General features: G+C 40.7%; 1 protein-coding gene across 1 annotated transcript; it reads right to left on the bottom strand.

Moving 5' to 3' along the window:
• Positions 1-5,211: 5,211 nt before the first annotated feature.
• Positions 5,212-23,597, bottom strand: SERPINB10 (serpin family B member 10). The gene is made up of 8 exons (XM_079109392.1): positions 23,472-23,597; positions 20,556-20,732; positions 16,843-16,908; positions 16,290-16,424; positions 14,646-14,763; positions 11,980-12,122; positions 8,146-8,301; positions 5,212-6,451 (listed from the first exon to the last, which is right to left on the bottom strand). Exons 2-8 carry the CDS (start codon positions 20,721-20,723, stop codon positions 6,047-6,049), a joined length of 1,191 nt encoding a protein of 396 aa, XP_078965518.1. The 5' UTR covers positions 20,724-20,732; positions 23,472-23,597; the 3' UTR covers positions 5,212-6,046.
• Between the last annotated feature and the right edge of the window lie 1,738 nt (positions 23,598-25,335).

The raw sequence follows: 25,335 nt of genomic DNA, 5'->3' as shown, positions 1-25,335 counted from the left end.
TTAAATTACTAAATTACCATATTTTTTATAGTTTAAAGAGAGGACCCCAGGACTGCTGTGTGTCTCCCTGATGCAGGAACTCAGGTTCCACAGCGGGTAGGGGAAGTCACTGGGCTGGAAACACAACAGGTAGGGCAGTTTGAAGTCGCGCTTTTATCGCCAGCATAGTCAGGTTCCAGAAGCGGAAATGCCAGTGTCTGCCCCGCTTTCCCTTAATTTTCCCAGTTACTTTCTGTAACTTGTTTTCCAAATTGAGTTAGAGGAGAGGCAGGCGGATAAAAGACTCCAACTCAGGTACCAGAGTGCGCGGGAATCGTGCCTTGTTCCTTCGCAGGAATGAGGGAGCTGAGGTCCGCTGCCTTTGGGACCCATAACTCCAACCTGTTCTCTGGGGCCTCAGTCCCCTCCGGCATTTTCTAGCTCTGCTTCCTCCCGAGTGCGAGGTGCGCAGAGAACCGGATCAGACCTGGTGGTCCCATGGCCCGGGCCCCTCCTGCGGGTGGCGGCCGCGGTGGCCTGCGCACCGCCCGCACCCACTTCCTGCACCGCGCCCGGCTGGGCCGCTCATCCCACCCCACACCCCGACCCCCGCTGAGCGCCCACTTTCCCAGCCGGGACCTCAGAGTCAAGCCAGGCGCAGCCACGCCCTTTCCCTCCGGGCACCCCCGGCCCCAGAGTGCAGAGCGGAGCCGGGAGAGCGGGTTAACCCGAGGCGCACGTGCGGGAGCAGCGCCTGAGCCAGACACACACCCCGAGTCCTCGGCGCGACTGCCCGGCGGGCCTGGGGTGCGCTGCGGGATGGAGACGCAGCCGCGCGGGGCGGGGCGGGGCGCGTGCGCAGTGCGGTTCCCCCGGCGCAGCCCTGCGCCTGCCGCGCCGAGCACCGCTGGCGCTCGGGTAGGAGGGGTCCCGGCTCCGGGGAGTTTTCTACGGGGAAGGATTCTGTTCAACCCTGACCACGAGTTAACGTCTTGGTAGAGAACTGTGAATCCCAACCTCTGTGACCAGAAGAGTGCCAGTTTCTGCTACGCCACGTCGCAGAACAGATATTTTAAATGAGGAATCGTGCGCGGTCAGCTGGGGTATGAATTAGACCTGACCAAGTACGCGAGGGAGTGAGAGAGCCCGGCCTGCCCCCCGGGGGAGCGGGGAGGTTGCCCCAGGCATCAAAGCGGGAAGTTCATCGCACCTTGTCCTTCTCTGTCTACTTGGACAGTTTTTGAGTTAAAGGACGTTTTGTTGTATACGCGTCTAACCTCCCCTGCCCTCTTTTGGTTCCGTGTAGGCGGGATGTGTTTTCCTTCCCTTCCCTTTCAGTCTATGCGTGTCCTTACGGGTGAAGACTTTCCTGTAGGCAGCATATATCTGGGTCTCGGTTTTTGTTTTGTTTTGATTCATTCATTGACTCTATACCTTTTAACTGGAGAATTCAATCTGCTTATATGCAAGGCAATCAGTGACAAGTCAGGGCTTGCGACTGGCATTTTGTTGCTTGTATTCTAGCTTCGTAGTTTGTTCCATCCTTTCCTCCTTTGTTGTTAAGTGATTTTATGTAGTTGTATGTTTTGATTCCTTGCTCTTTATTTTTAGCGTATTTATTATGTTTTTGCTTTGTGATTACCGTGAGGCTAGCCAAATACATCTTACGGATATAACAGGTTATTTAAAACTATCTGTTTAAAGAAAAGAAAGGAAAAATTTAAGACCTCAGGTCCACCCCTACACTCACACTTTGAATTTTTATGTCACAATTTCCATCTTTTCATATTGCCTAGTCTTTGAAAATGTGTCATAGTTGCAATCCTTTTAATAGTTCTTTTTGCCTTCATGTTAAGGATAAAAGTGAACTGCAGTCCGTGGTCACCACATGGGTGTATTCTGAATTCCTTTGTGTGCTTACCTTTGCAAGTATAGTTTATGCCTTCAGTTCTTTGCTTGTTACATGTTAGAGAACTTTCCCAGGATCTCTTGCAGAACAGGTCTTGGGATGAATTCCCTCTGCTTTTGTTTGTCTTGGACGGTCTTCTCTCCACTTCATTTCTGAAGGACAGCCTCCCTGGGTTGGGTATTCTTGGCTGGCAGGTTTTTGTCCTTTGGGACTCTGAAGAAATCACCCCACTGTCTTCTTGGTCTCCACTGAGCCATCTGGTGTCAAGTGTCTTGGGCAACCTTTATGTATTATTTACTTTGTTTTCTCCTGCTGCCTTCAGAGAATCCTCTCCTTTTCCCTTACCTTTAATAGTTTGATAGTTTGATAATTTTTGAGGGGTAGCTCTATTTGGTTTGAAGCTGGTGATCTTCAATCTTTGGTATGTTGTAGTTTGGATCTGGAATGTCCCCAAAGGCCCATGTGTTAAAGGTCGCTTCTTAGCTTGGCACTATTGGGAGGGGATGGAAACTTTAAGCGGTGGGCCTAGTGAAGAGTCTTCAAGTCACTGAGGACTTGCCTTTGAAAGGGATAGAGGAAATCCAGTCTTCTTCTTCGTCTGTCACTTCCCAGCCATGAAGTGAGCAGGATTTTTTTCTCTGTCACATCTTTTGCCACCATGTGCTACCACAGGTCCCAAACTATGAGCCAGAATAAACCTTTTTTCTTTGTAAGCTGATTATCTCAGTATTTGTTAAAGTAATGGAAAGATGACTAGCACACAGTACTTGGACACTTAATCTCTCTTGAGGTTTAAACCTTTTTCTGCTATTATTTAAAAAAAATTCACCCTTTTGTCATTTTCAAGTCCCTTTATCCCATCAATGACCCCTAGGTTTACTCTTTCAATGTTGTCCCAAGGATCCTATGTTATTTTTATTATTATTATTATTGTTGTCTTTTTAAATTAAATTTTTTTTTATTTTTACAGACTGCATTTTGATTCATTGTACACAAATAGGGTACTATTTTTTGTTTCTGTGGTTGTACACAATGTAGATTCATACCATTCTTGTAATGTTTTAGTTTGATGATGTCTGTCTCAGTCCACCATCTTTCCTTTCCCCACCCCACCCACCCCATTTCCCTCTACACAATCCAGAGTTCCTCCATTCTTCTTTTACCGCCCCCGTTATTAAAATAAGTTCATTAACTCTAAATTTTCAGCTCCAGAATTCGTTTCATTTTAAATTATTTTAATTTCTTTGCTCAATTTCTTCAATAATTTTTTTAATTGCTTTTGTGTGTTCTGGAGTTCGCAGTTTCCTCTAGTCATTTTGAATTCTTGGTTTGCAAGGTCTTCTATCTCCTTCTGATGGGGACATTTGGATGCGCCTCTATGGCTTTGCGCTGAAAAAGTTGGTATTTTTTCCAATCTTCAAGGTCCAGCCTGGTTTGTATCTGCTTTTAAAGTTCTGTCTGTCTAGAGGGTTTTGTGCAGAAGGTTGGGTTCCCTTAACTCAGAGTTAATGGCTCCATTATGGCACGAGATGGCGCCCCAAGACCAGGTTGCTGCAGGGCTTGCAAATCCTGTAACTGCCAGGATGCGCCTATTAAATGGGCCTTGAGAGGAACTTCAGGGCGCACCCAGGTTGTGGGAAGGCCGGCTTGGGGCTCCTTCCGCGAGGCAGGCAGTGGAATGTCTCTTGCGGCGTGGCTGCTTACTGTGAAGCCTCTCAAATTTGGTGCTTTCCTCAGGGACCTAAGGAGCCTGCAGCCCCACCCCACTTTCTGTCCTTGGCTGGCCTGGCTAGTCCTACCTCACGTTCCAGTCTAGAAACTGCAACTGGTCGCGCCGGGGCCAGGGACTTCAAGCATCTGGGTCAGCTCGAAGTGGGGGTCCCGGCCAGAGGTGCGCGTTTTTCTAGCCCTCAGCTTAAGGGTTTCCGCCGCTGCGGGACCCCAGGGGAAGTCACAGCCTTTGTTTTAAACTCAGGTGTGTACCAGCTGTAATTGGTTTTCCCGGGGCGGCGACGGGAGGCCGCGGGGAGAGCAGAGGGTGGGCTTCTACTGCGCCCTCTGGTGGCGCCACTCCTTACACTTCTTGCTGTTTTAAATTCTGCTCTGGCGCCTTTCCCTTTCCACTCCCCGAGCTCAGCTTAGAGGACGATTCTCACACATTGTATTATGCAAATGTAAGAGCGGTGCGTGCCATTGTAACAAAAATCGAGCAATGCCAAGTTATAAAAAGTAAAGAGTGGTGTCACTTCCTTTCTCCACCAGATGGCTTTCTGTGCATTAAAATATGTACATGTGCAAATGTCTATATTTCACTTAAACGGGCATACCACCTATAAAAGAAGCCCTTCACAATAAATAAATAATGCCCCACAGGAACTTAGACCCTTCTCCGACGATACCCTAAAACGTTTTTGCTTGAGAACAAATGAGGTTCGCTACTGTGATTAATTATCTGCTGATCCTGAAGTTCTGAGATTCTTCTAAAAAGACAGCTACGGACATTTGCACTGAGGGAGAAGAACATGTAACTTGAGCAAACCCCTCTACTAAAGCTTCTTCACTTAAACACACCACATACACCTACACACACACTCACATCTCCAAGAATATTGCAATTTATTTTGCATCATTCTTTTCACTAACTTCCACTTTTTTTCCCCCCATTAGAGTGTGAGCTCCTTGCCACCAGGGTACCAGCAGGTTGTTTTTGTTCCGAAGCTACTCAATGAAGACTTTGAATTAATGACTGCCTGGGTGACTCTTACTGATCTGAAATTTCTCGGATCAACATTTTCCTGTTATTGCTGTTTGTTTGAAATATGTTGCTTTTATTATTTTCTGATTGGCAGCCTCTGAGAGAAGTGGTATGTGTGCCTCTCTTCCATCTGACTTGATTTCCAAACACATAATTAACTTGCTTACTTACTAGTTCACACTGATGTACAACGACTTTTAATTCCCTAGAATACAAATACGGGATTGCTTTCACTGCTATTAAATGTGGGATATTAGTGATAGAAGCAATATGTTTCATAAAGGTATGATACAATATCACATATATTACAACTTTTTAGCTGTTTTTTGCTAAAGCATAGAACGTCTTGTATCCTATCACACAGGACCAAGATTTCATTCAGAAAAGAGATTTTATACTAATGCTATCCATGAGATCCAATCTTTCATTTTATTAGATGAATAGGGAGAAAGAAACTTTGAATGATAAAAATTGGTCTCTAAAATTAGAATAACAGTTGATGAGACCACCAGTAAGCAATAAGATGGGACACCAATAAGGCATAAAATAAATTATAAAAGCACACCAATTTTTCTGGAGATTTTAGTTTTATAAAATATGATCTTATACATAACAGAACACATTTATATAAATAAGAAATTCACTCTTCTAGCTCATAAAAATTTTAAAATTAAGACTTCAAGTGTGACTAAATTTTTACACAGTTATTTTTAAACAAATTTTTTATTTTTGAATAATTTTAGATTCATAAAATAACTGCAAAAATAATAGATTGCAAAAATAATGGAATTCCCATACACTCTCAATGCAATTTCCCCTAATGCTAACATCTTATATTATCAAAGTACAGTTGTCAAAACTAAGACATCAAGATTGGTACACTGCTACTAACTAAATCATGGATTTCATCTGCATTTCACTAGGTTTCTCACTAATGTCCATATAAGTATATTTAAAATAGCAGATGGGGGAACTAATTTTATGATGGATTTTATAAGCCATCAAATTATATTCTTGACAATATCTTATTTATCAATATCATGTTGCATTTATAAAATTTTCTACACTAACCATTGAATGTGAAATGTAATTGACAATAATACAATGATTGGGGAGTTCAAGAACTGCGAGGTATTCGATGGAATAATAGCATTTCTGCAATGTAAATAAAAGTCACATTAAGACAAACTGCTGCTTCTGTGGTAAAAATAAAAAACTTCATTCTCTCTAGCTACACAGACATGACAGGATCGCCAGAACACATTATTTCAAGATTTATTTACCAACATTATTTACAAGTGAAAAGGGTGTAGGCTACATTAAATTCCATAATAATTGTATTTTCTTTCCTATGGTTCATTTTTCACACCTAAGCTAGTCTTACGAGGTGAGAGACACAAGGTTTAGGGGGAGCAAAATCTTCCATAAAAGAGAATGCTATTGGTTTTGTTGTGCCTAATGTAGAAAAGGAATGGATGGTCTGCATTGAATTCAATGTAGGGGAGTTTAATTCGAAAGCCCACCTCACTCCCAGTTCCAGCTGCAGCCTCTGACCCTTGTTCATTTATTTCCACAAAAGCCTTGTGGAAAACATTGGACAGAAACAGGTTTCTCTCCAAAGACATTCCTGAGAAATCTGCTTTGCTCTGGCTAAAGGCATCGGTCATCCCCATCCTGCTCAGAGTGGACTTGAGATCATAAGTCTCCTCCAGCTTGAACTTGGGCAGATGCAGCTGCACTTCATACAACTCCATCATGTCTTCACTAGTCCACTCTTTCAGCTTCTCGTAGGTGACCACCTTTTCCAGCTGGGGATTGGAACCAAGGTCAGGAGAGGGAAATAGGGATGGAGGGCGACCCCTAAGGATCCCACAGGTGAATTGCAATCTCTCCCTTCACCCAGGGTAACAAAACACACACAGATGTAAATCCTTTTGGTTGTGTAATGAGACCCTTGTGCTGTGGACCTGCAGAATCTTTGTTTTGTAAATTAACAGCTCTCAGGACCCAGGAGAGGTAGACGTTGTTTCAAAAGGTAAGTGCTTCTAAGTGTGCAAGATATCAATTATACACACAAATACACAGCACACACTCTAGGTCAAGTTGTAGCCAGAACAAAATGTTAGTTTTCTTCAACATGGGAGAAAATTCTTTGAAACCAAAATCTGGGATAAAATAAAATTTCCATACTCTAGAAATAAGAGTAATATAAAACTAATAACTATAAACTATGCCATAAAAGAAAAATAAAGAAAGGAAACTTCCAGGTCTTAGGAAAAATTTTTTATATTAAGTATGAAGGTACTTTTATCATATTTATATTCTGAATTTTTAAATAATAAATATATGTATGTATATGTACATATGTGTATTTATATATGCATATGTTTGAAATTTTAAATGATATATTTATTTCAAAAGCACACACTTTTGCTATTTTGAGAGTTTCCAAACACATGCATTAGCTGTCAGTGACATGCTTATATATGATGTACATTAATAGCATGACAGTATCTTCAGTTTGGGGCCCTGCACATCTAAAAAGAGGGCATTACCTTTGGCTGTGACCCTGATGAATACTAGTCTACACTGGTCCCTTTCCATTCTCTCCAGTTTCACACATTTTATGAAACAATTTGGAAATCTTTTCTACCTACTGATAGGGCCATTGAAACTCACAACTGAGTCTGGCATAAATGAACAATTAGGCCCAGTGCAAAGAAAAGCCATCTGCACAAGAAACCAATGTTCATTCTCTTAGGCATGCAGTTGCTCAGAAACATGGTCTGGCCAAAATCACAACCAGCCTGATAGAATCTGGTTGATAAACAGCTTAAATAATATCTGAAGATGGCACTGATATGGGGTATCTCTAGTGAAAGTTTTGACTTGGAAAAAAAGGTTAAAAAGTTGTGGAACACACCATATATATATATATATATATATATATATATATATATATATATATACACACACACACACACATACACACACGTAAATAAATGTGAGTGATTAGAACAATTAATCTTGGGCAGAGGGTATAGCTCAGTGGTAGAGCACCTGCTTAGCATAGCATGTATGAGGCCCTAGGCTCCATCCCCAGCACCGCCGCGCACACACACACACACAGATCTTGATTTACACAGTTTCTACTACCAAGAGACCAAGACTAACTGAAATGTTTCTACGATTAGTTCACAGAGCTCTGTGCCTTGCAAAGGAAATCTGTCTCTGTTGCACATGTGGCTCTTTGTGTAACCAGCCCATGCTAGAAGTGTCTGTGGATTCTTTAACCTCTCTGAGTAATAGTAATGTCAACTTTACAGGGCTTTATAAAGTTTAAATGACACTGTGAAGGTAAGGTACAGAGAGCTCAGTGCAAGTTGGCCGACTGCCTTCTTAACAGGAGTTAAGAAACAGTGAGGCTGAGTCCTTAGTTTCTCCCTGGAAGACAGGGTGAATGCGGGCACCATCTTCACCTCAGAGACACTGACACATTTACCTGCTTTAGGCCACTATCATCATCAGGTAGAAGCACAATCAGGCTGAGGTCACGGCCCTTGTAGTAGAGTTGAAGACCTGTGGCTTGTGGATTTTCAATCTGAAAAATTTGGAACTTCTCTTTCATGGACATCATTTGCACTGGTTTGCTTGCAGTCTATAAAAAAAAAAAAAAAATAGGTAACAAAGCCATTGAAGAGATCTTCCACCAAGTTCTTAATTCTTAACCATTATTGGTTCTCAGCTGTCTAGGACACTGGTAAAACTGACCATCCTCTGCTAAATGCCAAAGTTATCCAGACCTTGCTTTTTTGAAATTCTCCTGAACAATATCACCAGTGAGAGGTGAATAGGAAGGAAACTTCCATCTCTAACGCTAGTACAGCAACCTCTATAAATCATAGCAAGATGAATTCCACCAAACATTTCAAAAACTACATGTTTAACTATGTAAATACCAATAATCCAGAAAATGAAAAGGGTATATTTCACATGCAAACATCTGAGAAAGTATCATAAGAACTGAAATTCACTAAGCAGGAAAGGCAAACAATAGACTAAGAGAAAATATTTGGATAATGTATCTAACAAAGGACTGGTAGTAAAGTATACAAAGAATTCCTGAAACTCAACAAAAATAAAATAAACAATCCAGTTTTAAACATTGGCAAAATATCTGAATGGGAAACTCCAGCTTATGAAAAATGCTCAGTCATATTTCATTAGGGTATTGCAAATTAAAAGCAACTATTATAATGGCAAAAATCCAAACACTGACAATACCACATGCTTGCAAAGATATGGAACAACAAGAACTGTCACTCATCACTGGTAGGAATGTAAAATGGAACAGCCATTTTGGGAGACAATTTGGCAATGTCTTACTAAGATCAACATTGCCTTTTCATATAATCCAGCAATTGTGCTTCTAGGTCTTCACTCAGATATGTTTAAAGCTTGTGTCCACACAAAAACTTGCACACAAGTGTTTATCTCAATGTTATTCATTATTACCCAAAACTAGAAGGAAACAAGACATGTTTCAATAGGTGAACAGTTACACAAACTGTGGTTTCATCTGCACAATAGAAAATTATTTAGCAATAAAGCAAAAGGACCTATCAAGTTGTAAAATTATGCAGGACCATTGAATGCATATTGCTAAGTGAAATGAGCTGGCCAGAAAAGGCTAGAAAAGTCAGAACTCTCGAAACAATAAAATGACCAATGGTTCCCCCAGCCTCAGTGGGAGGAATGAACAGGTGGAGCACAGGACATTTGTAAAGCAGTAAAACTATTCTGAAGGATTCTTCAGTGGTGGTTACGTGACATTATACATTTGTCAAAATCATAGAACAACACAACATGAAGAGTGAATCTGAAAGTATTATGAACTCCAGAGAGTTAATAATAAGGTATCAAGATTAGCTAACCAGTTATAACAAATGTACCATACAAGATGTTAATAATACTGCAAATTTTATGTGTGTTGAAGGGGCAGCAAATGGAAACTTTGTACTTTCTGAAAAAATTTTCTAAACTTTTTAAAAAAATGCTCTAAAATAAAGCATTTTAAAATAAAAGTCAATTGCAAAACAAAACCTTCTGCATTCCAGATGTTGTGCACACATGTTATTTATCCATTCTATATAGAGCTGAGGTCAATACCAAGGTACCACCTTTATGCTAAGCTGGTGGCCCTGTGACCAGGGTCATTTATTGGGAACATTCCAGGATACTGTGACTATTTCCAGGGGAGCACAAGATTGACCCCAGCCAGAGTCCAGGTAGGACTTTCCATTTCTAATAGAAGAATGGAACTCGGGGGCTAAAAATGGAGCAGTTACAGTCACTGGTCATTTAGATAGACTCCATCTTCAGGATCACAGAATGAGAGTGACAACCAGAGGTGAGAAGAATAGATGAGGGCAGAAGGAGGAGGTGAAAAGAGACAACTCAGATAACCTTTGAGACTCTATAGACCCCACTCACTGGACCGCCCAGTTCCTCTGAGGGCATAATGCTAATTCCCATTTTGATGGAGCTAGTTTGGAAGCTTTTCTGTCATTGAAACCAAATATACCTGGTGAATATACTAACCCAGGTAACTACTCAGCTCATTTCTCATTAGCCTGTTGCATTATGTGTCCTGCCTTCCCCATCCTTAAAGAATCCCTGCTACACACATCTACAGTCTCAGCGCTAGGTCCTCAGCAGCACTGTTTGTGTCCCAAGACCCACCCTGGCCTGCACAACTGTAACAAACCTTGGCCTTCCTAAAAATTCAGATGGGCTGCATCAGCCTGGCCTCTAGAAATGAGGAGGCTGTAGGTAGCCATTATGGCTACTGTGGATCAAAAAGCAGAGAGATTTATAATTCCACCTGAGAGAAGACTGACAGAGGAAATGGTGTTGAAAAGATAGAGAAAATAATCCTGACGTTTGGGATCTTGTTTCCACTCATATGCCAAGACCCGGCCACGTTCTTCCTATTATCATTGGATCTTAAATAGCCCCAAAGACCATGTGTTGAAGGCCTGGTTATCAGTTGCTGGTGCTGTTCGGAGGGGTTGGGACCATTAGGAGTTAGGGCCTAACAGAAGGAACTTAGGTCATTGGGCATGCCCTTGAGGAGGGAACAACAATCCTAGACCCTTCTCTCTCTTTCCTTTCTGGCTGCTAAGTAGTAAGATCCATTACACACCCTCTCCATGATGTCTTGCCTCACCACAGTGACCATGGAAAAGTGACCAGGGGCTGAAACCAAGAGCCACAGTGACGCTTTCCCTCTTTAAAGTTGTGTCTCTAAAGTATTTTCAGAATACTCTGAATACTTTAGTTTTCTGAAGTGAATTCCTGTTACTTGTAATAGGGACAAGCATGTTACATCTCCCATAGAAAGAAACTGAATGAAGTGCAATTTAGCATTTTTGCTGCTTTTACTTATGGAAAGGTAAGAATTTAGTAGAGGACTGCATTGGTTTAGTAGAATAAGTACAGAACTTGTAGTGAAGGTTCTGGTTCTGGACTCCTTCCAACTCATTCACGCCTCTAGTTCCTTGGCCACCCTGTATTTCTTATTTTATTTTATTTTATATGTGAATGGAGCACAACTTTTCATTACTCTGGTTGTACATGATGTAGTCATACCATTCATGCAATCATACAAGTACCCAAGGTAATGCTGTCAATCTGATTCCATCATCTTTCTCACTCCCCTGCCTCCTCCCCTCCCCTCACTCCCCTCTGCCCAATCCAAAGTTCCTCCAGTCTTCCCTTGCCCCTACACATTATGGATCAGCATCCACATAGCAGAAAATACATTTGGCCTTTGGTTTTTTGGGATTGGCTCATTTCACTTAGCATGATATTCTCAAGCTTCATCCATTTACCTGCAAATGCCATAATTTTATCCTCCTTTAAAGCTGAGTAATATTCCATTGTGTGTGTGTGTGTGTATGTGTGTGTGTGTGTGCATCACAGTTTCTTTATCCATTCATCTATTGAAGGGTATCCAGGTTGGTTCCATAGCTTAGCTATTGTGAATTGAGCTGCTATAAACACACTCTGCATTTCTCAACTGAGAAATAACTATAAAACACACCCTACCCAGCTCATGCAGGACCAAATGATAAAATATGTACATGGCCAGGAGAAAAACAGTGACAGGGAATTTCTGTGTGGGAGAGAACTAGGAGCTTTTAGCCTAGTCATGCCTTCCCTAATCAGAGTTCTGGTTTAGAGGAATATATAATCAGAAAGAAGAGTGAATTTAAAATAGGGTCATCTTACAATGCCACATGACAATGCAAGCAGATCTTTCACAAGTTCCCACCTTGTTTATTCTGAAAGGCTTTTCTGTGGTATTTTGCTCTTGGAATTGATGTTCCCAGATTCCTTTAAAGTATAGGGCGTTTACCAGAACCATCCTGGTCATGGAGTCCACAGAGTCATCAGGTAGGAGATTGAGAATTTTTCCTACAAGAGTAAAAAGACAGATTTCAAATGACTAGTGGACATATGTCTATTTTCATTATACAATCAGACTTCCATTTTTCTGGAACCATAAAATTTTCTTTAAAAGTTCTTGTTTCAGATTTTCCAGAAACAGGTCAAGACAGGAATAAGTACTATTTCTGTTTGGAATAGCTCTGAGAAAAGAGGGAAACACTGAAGAAATAATATGCTGAGTGGCCAACAAATATTATTTCACATTAAGAATAAATTTGCATTTCAATGATAAAACTTCCCTCTAATATGAGTTGATTTGTACCTCTATTTAAAGAAGACAAATGCTGCTTCTCTCTCACTTCTGTTTATAACCACACACTGTGAACTTCTCTGATTAATATCTGAAAGATTGTGACAGTGCCTCCTCTGGCCCCTAAAACACTGTTTTCTGCAATCGTGCACCTCAGATTGATCTAGCCACTGTTTAAAGTGATCTTTGACAGGCAGCCCCTGATACATTCTGTCCAAACTCCCCACTAAAGCACCATGAAAGATTTAATTAAAATGCATGAAATCAGGTTTAGAGGTTCATTAGAAAGTCAACATGTTTGATAACTGGAGATAGAACTGGATTGAAAAAACCTTCCACCTGATCCAACTTCCCCCAAAAATAGAAACTATTTAAAGTCTTTTCAACTGTCAAAATACAGACATGGAAGAGGTTTTTTAAATTAGAAGGGATGGCTTATCATACTTCATTTAAAAAGGTGTTACAAATGAATTTTCAGGAATATATTAACAGAAAACCCAAAAGGAAGGGAGACAAAAAAAGAAAAACAGCAAAAAGTCCCCAAAATATCAAAACAACCAAGTGACTACCTCCTAGGGAATTTGAAAACCTCCTTTAAAAAACAGGGAATACACTCCAGACATTTAAACAGATGGATTCTGTTAAACTTTCAAATTACTGATAGCGTTCTAACTATTAAACAGTTTCTGAGCATAAAAATGAAAAGCCCTCTCATTACTTATATCAAGCAAGCACTCCCAATACGAAAACACAAAAGAAGCACAAAATTGCCACCTATAAACCAATTTCTCTTGTGAATATAAACAAAAAATCCAAATTAAATTTAGAAAACAAATCTAATTAATATTATGTCAAAATGTAAGAAACATATATCAGGAAATCTGTTAGTATAATGCATTGCTGTTATGGTGTGGATATTTGTGTTCCTCCAAAACTCATATGTTGTAACCTAATACTTAACCGGACAGGGTTGAGATGTGGGGCCCGTGGGGAGTAAGTAGGTCATGAGGGTTCTACCCTCAGAAGTGATCAGGGCTCCTGCAAGCAAAATCCAGGGTTCTGCTTGTCCCTCCACTGTGTGAGGATGCATCAGGAAGGTGTCCTGTTAGGAGCAAAGAGTAAGCCCCCAACAGACCCAGGCATCTTGATTCTGAACCTGCCAGTCTCCAGAACCGTAAGAAATGATTTCTACTATCTACAGATTACCCAGGCAATGGTATCTTATCATAGCAGCCCAAACAAATTGAGACCATTTTTCTGGTGGGTGATTGGAGAAAAATTATCTTGATGGATATAAAAATATTTTTTATCTATTTTCATCAACTATTTCTAATTTTTAAATTATGTCTTTGTACACTAAAAAGTAAGAGTACTTCCTAAATATGAAAAAGAATATTTTTATCCAACAAACTTCTATAATTATGCTTACCAAAAAACAATAATAATGTTCATAGTCTGCTAAGAGTACCATTATTTAACATTTTTATCAAAATGGTAACTAATGTAATAAAGCATGAAAAGTAAATGAGATATAATCATAAAAAAGGAAGAGAAAAAATTACTATTTGCAGGTAATGTGGTAAGCAAGGAGAATTAACTGAAGAGTGAAACTAACAAAGTATGTCCAGATGTTGAGTTTACTCTTACACAAAAATTTCTTTTTCCTCATTTTCTAAAAATAAGCAATTAGAAAGTGAAATAGTTACATCCTGGTGATGTGTCACATTTGTAAAAATGATGATTGCAAAATATTCCTAAAAAATAGCATTTTATTCCTTCAGAGGAATAAAATGACCAGCTGGATTTGGACATCTTGTCTCCAGAACACAGAGAATACACCTCTTAGCCCACACTCGCCTTATTTTGAAAACTACTTAAGATCATGTAGCACACTTGATGCCACATTTTTCTTATTTATTAGTAGTTATTATTTATTTAAAGGCCACAGATACAGCAGCATTTCACGTTTCCTTCTTTGCACTTTCCTGCTTTTTACCCCTGGATGCCTCTTTGGAATTAGTGGGTTCTGATCATTCTTGTGTCTACTGGGTAAAGGAGTGACCGGGATTCTAGGTTTCAGTTGGGACTCATTGGGGAAGCTGAGGATCTAAAAAGTGTGGGAATAAACACATGTAGAAGCTCTGAATATTTAGATCACGTCCAGATCTAAACATGGCACAAATTCAAGTATGTAGCGAAGCTGGGACAACCCTCCACCCAGCCCTTTGGTGACAGTGTACCTTCAGTCCTACTCTCCACCCAAGAGTTGATCTCCTTCCTGGCTTGGTCAGAAGCTCCCACAAAGTTAACAGACTGTGGTTCCGCATCAAAATACATTTTCATAGCTTCTAAATATTTCTGAAAGACATAGGTAAAATCTTCTTTTATAGAGTTTGCCTAAAACTGAGAAATCAAATCTATTTATATTATTGGAAAAAAAAAAAAAAAAAAACTACAGAGATACACGATTTCAAACTCCCACCCCTTCACTCCCTCTCTCTTTCCTCACTCCCAGTTTTGGTCAAAATCTCAACACATCCCTTGTCAAGTCCATGCAAGTCCTTGTCAAGTTATGCACAACACCGGGTGCAGAAGGAAGATCTGCCTCCCACAGTTCTGGGTCTTCCACAACTTCTTAGTGTCTATTTTTATTTATACCTGAACACAAGGGTAAGACAAAAAGGGAAGAAGCTATAAATCTCAGGAGTGATTCCTGAGGCCAAGGGTGCTGGGAGTTGAGCTTGCCTTTCTGTGGCAGTGAGGCCCTACGGTCTGGCACCTGCCTCCTGTGGCCTCTAAACCCCTAGGAACTTGGATGGTCCCTGAAGGAAAATACCTTCTGCCATGAAATCTGATTTGTAAGGTGGTTAAAGCTTTTATCCGGCATTCCAAGGAACCAGGGCAGGCCCCTCCCTGTGGCCCTTTGATATCCACCTGGTGGCAGTCAGCACAAGTGGGCTGTCACTGAGGTTGCTACTATGGGGACACCTGCCTTGGGAGCATAATTCATTACTGTATACAGTTGTGGCATTCCTTCATGGAGGGCTTGAAGGAATAAGAATAGCAGGTTAATTCTGTTTATGGGAAGTGGTTTGAGATTTAGGAAGTCCAAATTTTGTAGATTTTTTTTAATCAAACAAAAAGAAAACTTGTCTATTCAGGAAGCACCATTCCCTGTCTTAACTCGGGGCGGTGGACATGTAAAATGATGTTTGTATGTCTGTGTCCCCTCATTTCCAAGTGCCCACTGAGCTCAGTCATCTCACCTACGTCCCAATCAAACAGAAGTTCATGAGACTACCGTGAATGAAACTGTCTTTAATACCCCATTTGGATGGTTTTATGTCCTTTGTAATAACAAATTCCAAGTCCTGCACTCCCAGAATTCCCTGGAGATGGACAGGGATAGTATTGATCAAAACCACAAAATAAATGTCTTTTACCTTATTGCTATCATTCTACCCTATCTAACTTCCTTGCTCTGTGCCCCGGATGCCGGTCCTCCTGTTCCTTTCTGATCTGATGGACAGACCGAGAGAGGCACATGGCTTCCTGGTCTGCACTAATGAGGTTTCAGCCATTAGTGAAGGAGTAAGTTGGTGTTGTGGCATGTTCCAAGTCCCCAGCACCTCTAAAGTTCTGATGTAAAAACTGCTCCCTACTCTCACTTCTGGGACTACATCCTCTTTTCAGTCCATGGAACCCTGATCACTACATCTGATTCGAGACCCATTATTGGTTTCCTTCACAACTAGAAATTAAGTGCTTGTTCTAGATAATGGTTTACCAGGAAGTACTGACTACATTAAGATTGTCCCTGGGATTCCCTAGAGAAATGTGGTTCTTTCTTTTCCATTAACTTAAAATAAGCCATTTGTACTCACATCGAGAAATGGGTATGCATTATGCCTGTATATTCTGTTGGCTGTTTTAAGGATATAGGAATGGCCGGATTTGATTTCTGCAGCAAGTGTCCGGAAGTCAGAGTATGTTTCTTCAGTCTTGCTGGATGCAAATTCCTTTAAAAGAAAGGGAGTTAAAAAAGCAATCTTGAACCAGAGCTACCTATGTGTTCAACCTGTAGCTAATTGAAATGATTTGGTATTGCAAACAAACCCTGAAAATAATTCCAACTTTGACCAAAATGTCTCTTCAATGACTGTAAATTTGACTGTCAGTGGGGTCTCCTTTCCACACAAGCATTTTGCAAAGGCAGGTAAGAGCAAGTTCAAAAGCAGAGAAATGTTGAGAGAAATTGAAAAAAGAGGTAAGATAAGAGATTCTTCTAAAAAATACAATATTTTCTTTCCTGAAGAGCATTTCTATAATTTTAGCAAGTTTCTAAGAAAGATAACTGATTAAAAAGTCAACCACTAAAATACATGTTCTAAAAGTACCTTCCCCTTAACTGTTAAATAGATATTAAAAGATAAATACCATTTTCCTTTTCTTTTCACTTTCAGGACAAGATTTGATGTCCTGGTCTCTGTTCAATTGAAGTACCTATAATTTCAATAAAAAGACAAGTAAGTACAATTTGCAGGAAAATAATCACATGGAATAAAGATCTGTAAATACGAGTCAGCCATTCTTATAAATACAGAACATATCGTGGACTAAACAGAGGCTCTGATTTAATTTAAATAATGTGTTAATTAAACTAATAGAATAACTCAAAAGCTGCTTTAAAAATCTAATTTACATTGCTAGTCTTTTAATTTTAATATTTTTATAGGAAATTTGGGGCGATGTTGGGAATACCCTGAAGTAAAATTCTCTCCGTTTAAGCTGGGTGCTGTGGTGCACACCTGCAATCCCAAGAGGCTAAGGCAGGAACGTTGCAAGTTCCAGGCCGGCCTCAGCAATTTAGTGAGGCTTTAAACAACCTGGTGAGATCCTATCTCCTTGGCTCCAAATAAAAAATAAAAATGACTGGGGATGTGGCTCAGGGGCACAGCACCTCTGAGTTCAATCCCCAGTACGAAAAAAAAAAAAAAAAAAGGAAAGAGAAAAGAAATCCTCTTGTTTTCCATATCTTACTTTTAATCTAAGGTTGTTTTGAATATAAGTCTAGGTGTCAAGGTGTGGAGTCCACCAAGGTGCCTACCAACACCTGAATGGGAAATATTACATTGTGTGTATGTAATAGTCCATGTGCACAATTGAATATTATGCAGTCATATAAATTCAGCCATAAAAGAAAGAAAGCCTGTCATTGCAACAACACAGACAGAGATGGAGAACATTATAAGTGAAATAAACCAGGCACTCATATGTGGAAGCTGAAAAGGTCGCTGTCATGGAAATGGAGATCAGATGTCATACAATAGATTGGTTCTGCTTTTGTCCACAGTGCCAACTCGCTGCTGCCACTGTCTGTGTTCTTCCCCAAGTGACTAAAATACTGTTGGGGCACTTTGGCTTGAGAAGCAGCCTCCGAAAGAGAAGTTCTCTCCCGCTGACCTCCTGCCCTCCTTCACTGCTGCCCTTTCTCCCACAGGCAGGCCACAGAAACAAGAATTCCTCTTCCTCCTTATGAGTCACAGAAACAAAAAAAACACACTCTAATCTTCCTTCACCTCTCTGTCTTTGAGCTGTCCATTAAGATATTCTCTAATCTACCTGGACTGGCAGAGCCTGAGCCCATTTCAGAAGGGGTCTTGTCCTGTCACTGAGGAAGGAATGCTGCAGAGAAGGGACAAGAGGAATCTCAGCAGCCAGCGTCCACTAGCAGCAGATCACATTCCTTGTCCAGTCACATTCCTACAAGCTGTCCCTCCCCCAGTCTGGCCTGCACAGTGAAGTCTCCATTAAAAACTCCACAGACAAGACAGGGTTTGAAGACTTCTGACAGCTGACCACGAGGCTGGGTGGGGCATGGGCGAGGCATGGAACCCTGTGCCCTGGCTCCACCTCTTGCCTTGTAGCCTTTGTAATATCCTTTATGATAAACCAATAAACGTCTTTCTTTGAGTTCTGAGAGCCACTCTAGCAAATTAAGTGAACCCGAGGAGGGGGTGTGGGAACGTGAATTCATAGGCTGTTCAGAAGCATGGGGAGCAGCCAGGGCTGGTGACTGGCATCTGGATTAGGGGTGGAGGAGGCACCCTACTCCACCAGTCGGGTTGGGGACCAAGTCCTCAACCTGTGGGATCTAACACTGTCATATTAAATGGGACCACACACAGCTGGCGTTCATTGCCAAACTGACTGAGTGGTGTGTGTCACCACGCATCTGGTGTCAAGATTGATACAATTGTGAGAGTCAGTAGAGAAACTGAGCTGGAGTTCGTTTTTTCTCTATGTCCTCAGCAGAATGATGGTGACTAGATGCTTGAACTGGGGTGGGGGGGTTGGGGGTGGGGGGGGTTGCATAACAGGTGCCAACACCTGGTTAGATGGGAAGTATGAGTTCTAGTGTTTTGCAGCATAGACCAGTGATGCTGTTTCACAAAAATATATTACACCTTTTAAAAAGAACTAAAAGACAGTAGTTCAAAGCTTTCCAACACAAGGAAATCATAAATGCTCAGGAAGTACTAATTATGCTGGTTTGTTCATCACACATGATTGACGTGTATAAAGTTATCACAATATGTCTAAGTTCTAATGTATAATATGTGCAATGGATCATCAGCATGTATAATGGATAGACAACTAAAATATAATAACAGAAAAAAGGGAGGGCTAGGTGTTCAATCGAGATCACCACTTAAGTAATTTAAGCAAAAGCCATCATTGCCACAATTATCTGGAAAATTCAAGGATTTTACTTATATTTTTTCTAGATAAGTGCTTCATTTCTCATTGTCTAACACATCTTGAGATACATAGACGTAAACTTTGCGTTCACCCCAACATTTCCTTTGAAAGTTAACAGGAAGGATGTGGCCATCTCTGTTTCCCCCGAATTGTACAATAGAGAACAGAAGGCAACAGATAATTCCATCTCCCACATCCTGGGCCCCGCTCACAGGATGAAGTGTGTCTTCTCAAGGGTCACACCAACACTTAGTAACAGAACAAGGAGCACCTGTCTGGGAAAAGAAATGCAGGGCCAATTCACTAGGCTCATTTGCAACTGAGGCTACTAATATTTAAAACAAGGACAAGTAGCACTTAGGGATGTATTTACAGGGAATGTCCCCAATTTGGAATTCACTTGAGAATAAGCCTGTCACTTAATCCTTTTTAACCAGGAAGCCAACCATTACTTAGAAGTAGGCTAAGATGCTATTGTCGTTGTTTGTAAACCACACAATATCCTGTGAGCTTCAAGAGTCAACCAGGGACCCTAGGCCAAAGTCGGGGGATCCTAGGTTCGACACACAGAACACATGACTGGCTGTGCCCACTTCCACACTAGGCACAGAGAAAACCATTTTGAGTGGAAATTCTATCACTTATCCTTTTGATATTGTAATATTTAAGGCTGAATTTATTTTTTTATTTTTAGCAACAAAATATACTTATTTATTGACAGATGCATACATGTCTATTCATATATATGTGATTGTAAACACAAACATACAACTATTTTGCTATATATTTTGCTATCTATGGCTAGACATATGTATATACATACACATGTATATGGTTTATAGATGCATACATTAAATCAATAGCTTTTTATACAATAATAATGTTTCATACTTTAATGCTGTTAGTGGGTTCTTTAGATTCATTTAGACTACCAGTAATTAAAGAAACAACCAACAAGGCATGAAGAACAAAATTATTCTTTTATTTTGTATGTCTAGAAAAGTCTTCTGAGAGTAGAAGCATGCTGATGATTATTTAGATAATAGTTCTATTATCTAAAGTTTGACTCATTACTTCTTGAAACGTTTTAGTCATCAAAATGAAATTAGTTTTGGTGTTGAACTAAAATTGAAAACCTCATAATTTCTCCATTTCATTTTGCCAAACGATACAGATTTTTAAAATGTTTTTTCTATCAACAATTTTCAAATTTATTTCCTTCACTGGGTCTCATTTTGTGATCTATTGTTTTTTAGTTGTATCTCTTGAATTGGAAGATATTGTTATAAAATGTGGGTTATTGGGTTTTCAGAAGAAAACTGAAATTAAAAGATGAAGAAAGCGTGTAGTTTAAGGGCATCAGGGGACGGCTGACCTTTTCCACTCACCTGGGCCATCTGAGCTTCAGTGGAGCCTCTGGTGCCCAAATACACCATGGCCAAGGAGGTGGAGATACCCCAGGGAGAAAAGAAGATATTTTTACCCTCTGCAGATTCAGCAAGCTTTTTGCTAAACTCCAGGGCAAACTGGTTGATGGATGTTGTTAGAGAATCCATTGAGAAAACCTAAGAAAAATAAAGCATAAGATAAAGAACATTAGAATGTTAAATCCTTCCCATACATTTTACTTTTATAAATGTATTCTTCCATATGTGAGTATATATACATATATTCATAAGAACTTAATGAATTTTAGTGGAATTCTAATCCAGATTATTATTTTGCCACTTGATTCTTTGACATTTATAGCACTACTGGTTTTCATGTATTTATAACTCATCTTTCTTGGTTCCAGGGGAGTAAAATCTTCTGTATATACTGCTTTGTACGTCCAAGAGCACCTCATCAAGGACTGCACAAAATAGGTACTTATAAATACACATTCAGTATTTGGGCATTAGCCACATTTTTATTTACTGAAACGGGAAATCAGGCACAATTAAGTGGAAAATGCTTATAGAGAAGTGACAAATTAAGACTAACTTGCTTTTATTCTCACTAATCTTGAACAAGGAGACTCCTATTTTTCTCAGCTTTTTGATATGACATTCAACTACAAAATTTCACCTATTATAACCCTGATATTATGAGATTAAATTAAAATTAAAAATTTGAAGAAATCACTATCAAAGACATAGCAAGTTTCAATATACTATCATTTTGTAAACAAATACTTTCTCAAATTGATTAAATGACTAAAAATAAATCAGATTCCTAGGTCTAGGAATGCTCATTAGCATCAGCGCTGTGTGGAGTTTGGTCCTGCTCTTACAGCTCCTGTCTCTGAGAAACCAGCTTTTAGCCAGGCTTCTCTACAGTCAAATAATTGAATCAAGGGCGAGGCTGGCTAGAGAGTTTTGGTTTCATGACTTGGAGTTAACAATAACACTGTTGATCCCTCCCAGAGAGGCTTACACTTAACCAGACAGCTTCCCAGCCTCTAAATCACGCCCTAGGTGTGGTTTCTGCCTCCTCCCAAGGCTCCTGAGGATCACAGGCCAATAGTATTTGATTAAAAAAAAAAAAAATCCCTCTAGATTTGTAATAATTCCACACCCTCCTAAAATGTTGCCTTACTTTTCCTTTTCAAACGAAACGCCATGTTGGAAATAACTCCTCTGCATCCTTTAAGAACATATTCATTCAAATGAGGTTTGCGGAAGTCAATATATCAAGCTTTATCTTTTTAAAATTCATGAATTACATTAACATGGAAAATGTTTGACCTTGTGACCAAACAACATTCACCATGAAGGGGAGAGAGAGTAATATTTTAGGACCTGGAATTTTTATCTTTCTACTTAAGATTTATGGTTTTTCTAGAGTGATTCACCTCTGACAAATTCCTGGTAACAATACGGCTCTCTAATGAAAAAGCCAACTTCTTATGAGTTTATCTCCAGTTTTCCTTATCCTCACTAATAACCTCAATAAGTCATCATTCATGTGTCAGGTGCAGCCCAAAACATACAAGAGCAACAATCCCTGCTTCTTTTTTGTTTTTTAAGAAATTTAGGAAATAATAAGCCAAACTTCTAATTCAACAATCTAAAGCACTTTCTGAAAGGTGCATAATTTTGTGATTAGATTTTGCCAGAAAGAGTTTATCAAGATCAAAACCTGTGTCATTTTCAAAGTGAATGGTTCCTTTTTCTTTTGTAGTTTTCAGTAGCTGTAAATTGACTAGGCATGCGCACGCACATGCGTACGCACACACACAGGCTGAGGAGGAATAAGAAGACAAGAAGAGTGTCACTCATCAAACGTCTCATTGTAGATAAACAGACTTCTAACATATCAGAGTTAGAAAGAACCTTAAAGTCCCTAACATATTCCCATTTATTCACTAAGAAACTCAGGACCAGAGAGGCTGAATGAGCAGGCTAAGGATGCAGAGTCAACCAACAGGGAGCCAAAACTGCACTCTCCACGCCCCCATTTTTTTTTTTCTTTCTTTTTTTTAACCAATGCAGCTCGCTGCCTTTAAGATTTAAATGGTAAGAGAGATTGGGCAATGAAAAGGGACTAACAGGAAAAGAAAGAAGATCAGAAGGCAAGGGAGAGGCTGGGGTGGGAAGGATGTTCTTGTCCTCCGTTCGGGAGGAATACCCGACCTCTTGACTTGCTGATGATAAGGCTGGTGCTGTTGCCGACCTCATGGAGTTGAACATACAGTCAATACACCTCCTCCTGCCCCAGCACTTCTCTGCTCCCTCTGAGGGAGGTGCTATTTGGGGTGATTTTGAAGAGCACCTCATCCAAGGTAGGATCAGGAACTTAGATATTCCCTGTTGGCCCATGCAGTGTGGCCGGCAGGAGGCCGCATGTCTGGAGGTGGACAGTTAAGAAAGTCACATCTTTCCTTCCATGAATGGCCAGGATAGAGATTCCTGTTGCCACGCCTGCTCTGCTGAAGAGTTACAAGAGTCCCGGCCCAGGCTGGGGAATCGCACTCTATTTCTCGTTACTTCAGCTGAAAGGTACAGAGGTTGCAAATCCAGATGTGATGGGAGGACACCCAGTTGGTGGCTTCGCAATGCCTAGTACCACAATTTAATCAACTACACTGACAATGAACACTCTTTCCCCTCAGTCTTTCTTCCAGAATGGACTCTGAACCAGCTCAAGGTTAAGACTCTGACTTGTACAGAAAAACTCTGAGGGGATGGAGCCTTACTGATTATTTCTGGACTTTTTTTGGGGGGGCGAAGAAAGTTGGGATGGTCTTGATCCTGTTATTTAAGCCCTGTGACAAAGAAGAGAAATACATACAAACATTTTAACCCCAGAAATATGTACAGTACCTTATTTTCTTCTGCCAGAGCAGAATTGGCAAGTTGTTCCGTTAGTAGGATTGTGGCTGAAGAATCAGGGAACTTTTAACAGAAGAAATTCTTTTTGAAAATTGTCACACCTACCACTGCTTAGCCCCACCCTTTGATTCGCTTTCACAAGCCATTGTACTCTTCCTTTGGGGCTTATCTTAGCAGGAAGTTTAAATAAAAAGACAAAGAGACAGTTGAGGCCTTGCCTGAATTATTTAATTACCTACATTTTCCATGTGGTCCACATGTAGAGACCTGAGTCCTGACAAATTTCCTGTGTCAACTGCCAAATGAGGACAATGAACATGGTTTCCCGGGTAGACTTAAAAAAATAAAAATAATAACAGAAGCGTTCAAATTAGTTGACTAGCGATGAGTAATGAACTGGAAAGTATTAACCATGAATTGTTCCCTTGGTAGTCTGTTAAAGTTGCGCTTAGAACAGTATGTGGGGGGCACCCAGGAAATTTCTCCATTTGTACCTGAGAGGTTGGTGTGGAATCCAGAGTGGGATTCCAGTGAGTAGGGGTCAGTTCTCCCACCAGCAGCCAGGGACCAGGGGGTTGTGCCAGTGTGGTGGGCACAGTTATTGGGTGTGAGTTTATATTTATGACAAGGGAAAAACAATAGACAGTTGTTGGATTTGCATGTGCATGGAGAACTTGTGAGGGGAGGGAAGACAGGGACCAGGGTTCCCGAAGGCACAAGGGGGAGAAGGACCCTCTCTATCTATGATACATTGGTGCCAGTTCTGTTTTGTGGTTTCCATTTTCTCTCTTCACAGGAGCACGCAGACCTGGCAAACTGGCTCCAAGTTTAATATTTGAAAGTTGGTGTAGAGTCCAGTGGAGGGTTGCTCTGGCTTTCACAGGGGAATGAACCCTGTGGGAGGAAATCCAGGATGTCTGCTTGGCTCAGGGCGGGCAGATATGAGTGTGCACGGGTGGCCCCAGCACTATTCTTAGCTGGAAGTATCACGTGGAGGCTCCAGATAGAGGGCCTGTTTGCCTTGACCACAGCAGCTCAGCAGAGCGGCCTGAGCTGCATGGCTGCTCAGCAAGGAGGCTGCAGAGTTCTTAGGTGACGCTAAACACATCACGGTGGATTCTGCCTAATCGGCCAAGAAACTGTTCCCTCTCCTTACAGTCACAGACAGTTTTACTCACATTTCCCCCAACCCCTTTCTAGATTCCTTTCCCTCTTACCTCTTGATTCAACCCCTATTTATAGAAATACTACCTATGTCACGTTTGTATGTTATTTCGTTGCCTGTTAGGAGGTAGAAAAAGAGGAAGAGGTGGTCAGTCCTCTGTTAAGCTTGTATTGGCAGCATTATGTACTTATGTCGCCAGTAGGGAGAGAGAACAGAGAACACTAAGTGAAGGAGGAATAAGATGGGAAGGAGAGATTCACACTAGTGTTTTTATGATATTGACGCAGTGGATGGTGTGGATTTATAAGGTATCCAAGAAACAGTAGAGAGAAGAGTTCCAGGTGCATTAAATCATTCTATAGAAGAAGAGGATAGACAGAGTGGGGCAGTGACCACGAGGTAGATGCGGGCTGTCTTAGTCTGTGCAGGTTGCTGTAGCTGAATACACTGGCTGGGCAGCTTAACCAGCAAGCATTTACTCTCCCACAGGATCATGTTCTCACACACATGCATGATCTTCTCGATACAGGCAGATCCACATCCATGCATCCATGTCACAGAACTCCAGCAGTCTTCTTGCCAAATAAATCTATTCTCGTTTATGAGGGCTGCAAGTCCCGGTCAGTTGCCAGCATGGGCGGTGCCTGAGCAGGCCCCCACTCCTGGCTGCAGGCAGCTACCTTCCTAATG

Source organism: Sciurus vulgaris, assembly GCF_902686455.1.
Source record: "Sciurus vulgaris genome assembly, chromosome: 13".
NCBI lineage: Eukaryota > Metazoa > Chordata > Mammalia > Rodentia > Sciuridae > Sciurus > Sciurus vulgaris.
The sequence above is the reverse complement of the archived record's forward strand: the minus strand, read 5'-3'. Positions and strand labels throughout refer to the sequence as shown.